This window comes from Pseudoliparis swirei, chromosome 9 (genome assembly GCF_029220125.1).
Source record: "Pseudoliparis swirei isolate HS2019 ecotype Mariana Trench chromosome 9, NWPU_hadal_v1, whole genome shotgun sequence".
Lineage (NCBI taxonomy): Eukaryota > Metazoa > Chordata > Actinopteri > Perciformes > Liparidae > Pseudoliparis > Pseudoliparis swirei.
The window spans coordinates 727,627-735,005 of NC_079396.1; the positions used below are offsets into that span (position 1 = coordinate 727,627).

A 7,379-nucleotide genomic window follows, 5' to 3' on the forward strand; every position below is an offset into this window, starting at 1 on the left:
GAAGGACGATTGTTGTGGTTATTACTCTTTGGTTTGGCCTCCTTTTGTATATCAGTATTTAATATCATATTTAAGAAGAACGGAAGCAGCTGGACTATGAGCAACTTGTGCATTTACAACACTTTGTTTTTTAAATTATTTATTTATCTCAAATGATATATGTGCACAAAAGTTAAACTTTTAATCGTACGACACACCACGATGTGTACGGATTGTATATTGGACACAAATAAATAACCAATGCAAGCCATTGGGTGAAGGATGGATGACGGGGGACTGCTGAGTCATTTGGGTCCGATGTGGACTCACATGGAGTCTGTCGAGAGCAAAGACCCGACGTCAAGAACCGTGTTCACGAGGAGAGACGCCACTGCGTCACATGAAGGCTGCTGCCACGCGACGTGCAGGAACACCTGACCAAAGACAATCAATACACACATATACACACATATATGTGTGTATATATACACACACATATACACACATATATGTGTGTGTGTATATATATATATATACACACATATATGTGTGTATATATACACATATATGTGTGTGTGTATATATATATATATACACACATATATACACATATATGTGTGTGTATAATTGTATATATATACACATATGTGTGTATATATATATACACATATGTGTGTATAATTGTATATATATACACATATATGTGTGTATATATATATATACACATGTGTGTGTATAATTGTACATATATATGTGTGTGTGTATATATATATATATATACACATATATGTGTGTATATATATATATATACATATGTGTGTGTATAATTGTATATATATACACATGTGTGTGTATAATTGTATATATATACACATGTGTGTGTATAATTGTATATATATACACATATATGTGTATAATTGTACATATATACACATATGTGTGTATATATATTTGTGTGTTTGTATATATGTGTATATATTCAATTCACTTTATTTGTGTCGCCCAATTTCACAAATTATAAATTCCCCTCAGTGCTTTACAATCTGTACACATAGACATCCCTGACCTTTGACCTTTGACCTCAGATCGGATCAGGAAAAACTCCCAAATAACCCTTCAGGGTAAAAGGTAAGAACCCTTGAGGAGAGAACAGAGGAGGATCCCTCTCCAGGATGGACAGAACAATAGATGTCATGTGACCAGAAGGAATCATTAGAGTTAAAATACATTCAATGAATGTGACAGAGTGGATGAAGAGTTGGTAGTAGGCATATTCCACGACGGAGACCTCCACCATCCATCAGGTGGAGGTAGAGAGGAGGAGTGGGCGGAGTCTCAACAGTGGGCGGAGTCTCAACAGGGCAGTGGTGTATATGTATATACACTACCGTTCAAAAGTTTGGGATCACTTAGAAATGACTTTATTTTTCAAAGAAAAGCATTGTTTTTTTCAATGAAGATAACATTAAATCAATCAGAAATACACTCTACATTGTTAATGTGGTAAATGACTATTCTAGGTGGAAACGTCTGGTTTCTAATGAAATATCTCCAGGTGTATAGAGGCCCATTTCATCATTACTCCAGTGTTCTAATGGTACATTGTGTTTGCTAATCGCCTTAGAAGACTAATGGATGATTAGAAAACCCTTGAAAACCCTTGTGCAATTATGTTAGCACAGCTGAAAACTGTTTTGCTGATGAGAGAAGCTATAAAACTGGCCTTCCTTTGAGCTAGTTGATTATCTGGAGCATCACATTTGTGGGTTCGATAAGACTCTCAAAATGGCCAGAAAAAAAGAAGTTTCCTGTGAAACTCGCCAGTCTATTCTTGTTCTTAGAAATGAAGGCTATTCCATGCAAGAAACTGAAAATGTCCTCCAGCGGTGTGTACTACTCCTTCAGAGAACAGCACAAACGGGCTCTAACCAGAGCAGAAAGAGAAGTGGGAGGCCCCCGGTGCACAACTCAGCAAGAAGACAAGTACATTAGAGTCTCTAGTTTGAGAAATAGACGCCTCACAGGTCCTCAACTGGCAGCTTCTTTAAATGGTACCCAAAACGCCAGTGTCAACGCCGACAGTGAAGAGGCGACTCGGGATGCTGGCCTTCTAGGCAGAGTGGCAAAGAAAAAGCCATATCTGAGACTGGCCAATCAAAAGAAAAGATTGGTATGGGCAAAGAACACAGGCATTGGACAGAGGAAGATTGGAAAAGGTGTTCTGGACAGATGAATCCAAGTTTGAGGTGTTTGGATCACACAGAAGAACATTTGTGAGACGCAGAACAGGTGAAAAGATGCTGGAAGAGTGCCTGACACCATCTGTCAAGCATGGTGGAGGTCATGTGATGGTCTGGGGCTGCTTTGGTGCTGGGAAAGTGGGAGATTTGTACCAGGTCAAAGGGATTTTAAATAAGGAAGGCTATCACTCCATTTGGCAACGCCATGCCCTGTGGGCAGCGCTTGATTGGAGCCAATGTCCTCCTCCAACAGGACAATGACCCAAAGCACACCTCCACATTGTGAAGAACTCTTGAGGGAAGAAGCAGGCAGCTTGCTGTCTGTAATGGAGTGGCCAGTCACCAGATCTCAACCATTGAGCTGTTGTGGGAGCAGCTTGACCGTATGGTCCTCAAGAAGTGCCCATCAAGCCAATCCAACTTGTGGAGGTGCTTCAGGAAGCGTGGGGTGACATTTCAACAGATTACCTCAACAAATTAACAGCTAGAATGACAAAGGTCTGCAATGCTGTCATTGCTGCAAAAGGAGCATTCTTTGACGAAAGCAAAGTTTGAAGAAAAAAATTAATACTTCAAATACAAATCATTATTTATAACCTTGTCAATGTCTTGACTATATTTTCTATACATTTTGCAACTCATTTGATAAATAAAAGTGAGTTTTCATGGAAAACATGAAATTGTCTGGGTGATCCCAAACTTTAGAACGGTAGTGTATATATATGTGTATATATATATATTTACATGTGTATATATGTGTGTGTATATATATATATATATATACACACACATATGTGTGTGCATATATGTGTGTGTATATATATATATAACTATGTTGAAACAAGAGTTAACACACGCATATATATATATATATACACATATTTATATACATGTGTGTGTGTTTTTTTGAACTCGTTTCAACACAGGTTAATTATAAACTCTTGAATTGGCTCATCACATCTACATCATATTTCCTTGAGTGCATTACCGTCCACCGCCGCTTGGTGGCAGTAATACTCCCCTTAACTTGGAGGAAATCAAGAAGAAGAAACGTAGAACTCCCGTTTCCGGTTCCGGTTCAGTACTATCCTCCACAGACAGGTGAAATGTTGACCCGTCTGTCGCGGTTCGGGCCCGCTCTGCCCCGGTTACTCTCTACTCCGCCGGCCCGGTGTGTCTCCCAGTCCCAGCCGACCGGTTCCGCCGCCGTGACGGAGCTGTACCCGGCCGCGGAGCCGGCCGCGCACGGCGAGGTCAGCCCGTATGTCAAGGTGAGTTCTGCTCGGTCCGCACCGGTCCGCACCGGGCTGCAGAGCGGCGGGAGAACCGCGTCACGGCGACCGCGACGGCAGGTCGCCGTGACCCGGTAGGTCGTGTAGGACATGTTAGTTAGGACATGTTGGGTCATGTGTACCATGTTTGCTCATCACTCAGCCACACGGTGTCATCAGTGATGTCATCACTATACAGTAGTGTACACAGATGTACCACTGTCTACCGATGACATCACTGTACTGATGACATCACTGTACTGATGACATCACTGTCTACCGATGGCATCACTGTACTGATGACATCACTGTCTACTGATGACATCACATCACTGTCTACTGATGACATCACTCTACTGATGACATCACTGTCTACTGATGACATCACTCTACTGATGGCATCACTGTCTACCGATGACATCACTGTACTGATGACATCACTGTCTACTGATGACATCACTCTAACGATGACATCACTGATCCTCTAACGATGACATCACTGATCCTCTTCCGATGACATCACTCTACTGATGGCATCACTGTCTACCGATGACATCACTGTACTGATGACATCACTACTGATGACATCACTGTCTACCGATGACATCACTCTACTGATGACATCACTGTCTACTGATGACATCACTCTACTGATGACATCACTGATCCTCTAACGATGACATCACTGATCATCTCACAATGACATAACTGATCATCTACCGATGACATAACTGATCATCTAACGATGACATAACTGATCCTCTAACGATGACATCACTGATACTGATGACATCACTGATCCTCTTCCGATGACATCACTCTACTGATGACATCACTCTACTGATGACATCACTGTCTACTGATGACATCACTGTACTGATGGCATCACTGTCTACTGATGACATCACTCTACCGATGACATCACTGATCCTCTTACGATGACATCACTGATCCTCTCACGATGACATCACTGATCCTCTTCCGATGACATCACTCTACTGATGACATCACTGTCTACCGATGACATCACTGTACTGATGACATCACTGTACTGATGACATCACTCTACTGATGGCATCACTGTCTAACGATGACATCACTGATCCTCTTCCGATGACATCACTGTACTGATGACATCACTGTCTACCGATGACATCACAGTGGTGTACGTCTGTGACTGACACCCTCATATTGGTTGCTTCAGTGTTATTGTCAACAACACATGAAGCACACACACTAAGGTAATTACAACAGTGTGTGTGTGTGTGTACTTAACTCTTCTGGGAACAAGTGTCTGCTCTTGGGAGGAGGAGGAGGAGGAGGAGGAGGAGGCTTTAAAGTGCCGCCCAGCAGGCTGTGATCAGAGGCTCCGTGATGAAGGCTCCTCCTCCTCCTCCTCCTCATGTTGTCTCTGAGAGGCATCAGAGTGTTTCATTGAACACATTCTCGAGGTTAATACTTTATGAAGGAGACCACATGAATGCATCCAGTTTAATTTCCTCAGAATGTACTTTAGTGTTTTATATTAGATTCTAGCTATCGGCGCCCCCGTGTGGCTCAACGCTGTACTGCAGACCTACATGTTAAATAACTGACCTGTGGACCCAGTGCCGCTCCTCCTCTGTACCATCAGAACCCCGACTACCACGGCTTCTCCACCGACCCCGTGGTGGACGAGTGGAACATGAGGGTGGGCTTCTTCTTCGGCGTCTCGGTGGCCCTCGTCATCGGGGGGACGTTCATCCACTACCTGCCCGACCACGGGTGAGTCCCCCTCTGCTCCAGGACTCTGCTTCTGACGCTTTACACAAAATACTTGACGACATTTTTCAAAAGCATCTCGGCACCAACACACAAAGATTGTTTTTGATATTTGTAATCCATAGTACCTGAAGATGTCTGTTTTATTATTTTGTATTTTTGCTAATTTATTCAAAAGTCAAAATCATCTTTATTATCTCTTCTTCTTGGTGGAAACATGCAGAACACCTGAGAGTTCCTCTGTTGTCCAGCATCAAGGGATTGTAGTAGTAATAATAATAATAAAGTAATAAAGTGCAACAACAGCAACATCAAAGCACATGTCGACAACATGAATGATAAATCAAGAGCTATAAAACCACTTTGCGTCTGTATTATAAAGTAGCAGTCAGAGTCTAAAGGAGGAGGAGTGGGAGAGTTCATTATTCATGCTTTTATGGGGGGTGGTTCAGCCCCAAGTGCCCCCCCCAGTTAATCTGAGGTGTATTCTACTTTCCTTCTCCTCCTCCCGTCTGCAGCATGCGGCAGTGGGCCCGGCGGGAGGCGGAGCGAGTGATCCAGCTGAAGGAGCAGGAGGGTCTTCCCCTCATCGACCAGAACTACTACGACCCAAACAAGCTGGTTCTGACCGCGGCCGCAGAGGACGAGTAGCAGGTCCAACGCCTCCATGGCTCATGTGTTCTGACTTAATAAAGATGTTCCTTTTGTGTGGACACTGACTTCTTGAGTGTGAGCCAGGGATCCACTACAGACCCCTACAGACCACTACATACCACTGGAGTCCACTACAGACCACTACATACCACTGGAGTCCACTACAGACCACTACAGACCACTACATACCACTGGAGTCCACTACAGACCACTACATACCACTGGAGTCCACTACAGACCACTACATACCACTGGAGTCCACTACAGACCACTACATACCACTGGAGTCCACTACAGACCACTACAGACCCCTACAGACCACTACATACCACTGGAGTCCACTACAGACCACTGGAGTCCACTACAGACCACTACATACCACTGGAGTCCACTACAGACCACTACATACCACTGGAGTCCCCTACAGACCACTGGAGTCCACTACAGACCACTACATACCACTGGAGTCCACTACAGACCACTACATACCACTGGAGTCCACTACAGACCACTACATACCACTGGAGTCCACTACAGACCACTGGAGTCCACTACAGACCCCTACATACCACTGCATACCACTGGAGTCCCCTACAGACCACTGGAGTCCACTACAGACCACTACATACCACTGGAGTCCACTACATACCACTGGAGTCCACTACATACCACTGGAGTCCACTACATACCACTGGAGTCCACTACAGACCCCTACATACCACTGGAGTCCACTACAGACCACTACATACCACTGGAGTCCACTACAATTCAATTCAATTCAGTTTATTTGTATAGCCCAATTTCACAAATTACAAATTTGTCTCGGAGTGCTTTACAATCTGTACACATAGACATCCCTGCCCCAAAACCTCACATCGGACCAGGAAAAACTCCCAAATAACCCTTCAGGGGGAAAAAAAGGGAAGAAACCTGCAGGAGAGCAACAGAGGAGGATCCCTCTCCAGGATGGACAGATGCAATAAGACCCCTACATAACACTGGAGTCCACTACAGACCACTGGAGTCCACTACAGACCACTACATACCACTGGAGTCCACTACAGACCACTACATACCACTGGAGTCCACTACAGACCACTACATGCCACTGGAGTCCACTCCAGACCACTACATACCACTGGAGTCCACTACATGCCACTGGAGTCCACTACATACCACTGGAGTCCACTACAGACCACTACATGCCACTGGAGTCCACTACAGACCACTACATACCACTGGAGTCCACTACAGACCACTACATACCACTGGAGTCCACTACAGACCACTACATACCACTGGAGTCCACTACAGACCACTACATACCACTGGAGTCCACTACAGACCACTACATACCACTGGAGTCCACTACAGACCACTGGAGTCCACTACAGACCACTACATACCACTGGAGTCCACTACAGACCACTACATACCACTGGAGTCCACTACAGACCACTACATTCCACTACAG

General features: G+C 44.2%; 2 protein-coding genes across 4 annotated transcripts in view; both read left to right on the forward strand.

The window, feature by feature from the left end:
• Positions 1-264, forward strand: part of tbc1d25 (TBC1 domain family, member 25) — a 10,773-nt gene extending 10,509 nt beyond the window's left edge. For both annotated transcript variants that reach the window (XM_056422071.1, XM_056422070.1), the window contains one exon: positions 1-264. This exon is cut by the window's left edge and continues 3,012 nt beyond it. The gene's annotated coding sequence lies outside the window, so the exon portion shown is untranslated.
• Positions 265-3,272: 3,008 nt separating this feature from the next.
• Positions 3,273-5,964, forward strand: ndufb11 (NADH:ubiquinone oxidoreductase subunit B11). 2 transcript variants are annotated; one of them, XM_056422094.1, is made up of 3 exons: positions 3,273-3,490; positions 5,124-5,254; positions 5,770-5,964. In XM_056422094.1, exons 1-3 carry the CDS (start codon positions 3,326-3,328, stop codon positions 5,900-5,902), a joined length of 429 nt encoding a protein of 142 aa, XP_056278069.1. In that variant the 5' UTR covers positions 3,273-3,325; the 3' UTR covers positions 5,903-5,964. The 2 variants fall into 2 exon arrangements, with proteins under 2 accessions (XP_056278069.1, XP_056278070.1); XM_056422095.1 differs by having other exon boundaries at positions 3,403-3,490; positions 5,099-5,254.
• The last annotated feature ends 1,415 nt before the right edge of the window (positions 5,965-7,379 follow it).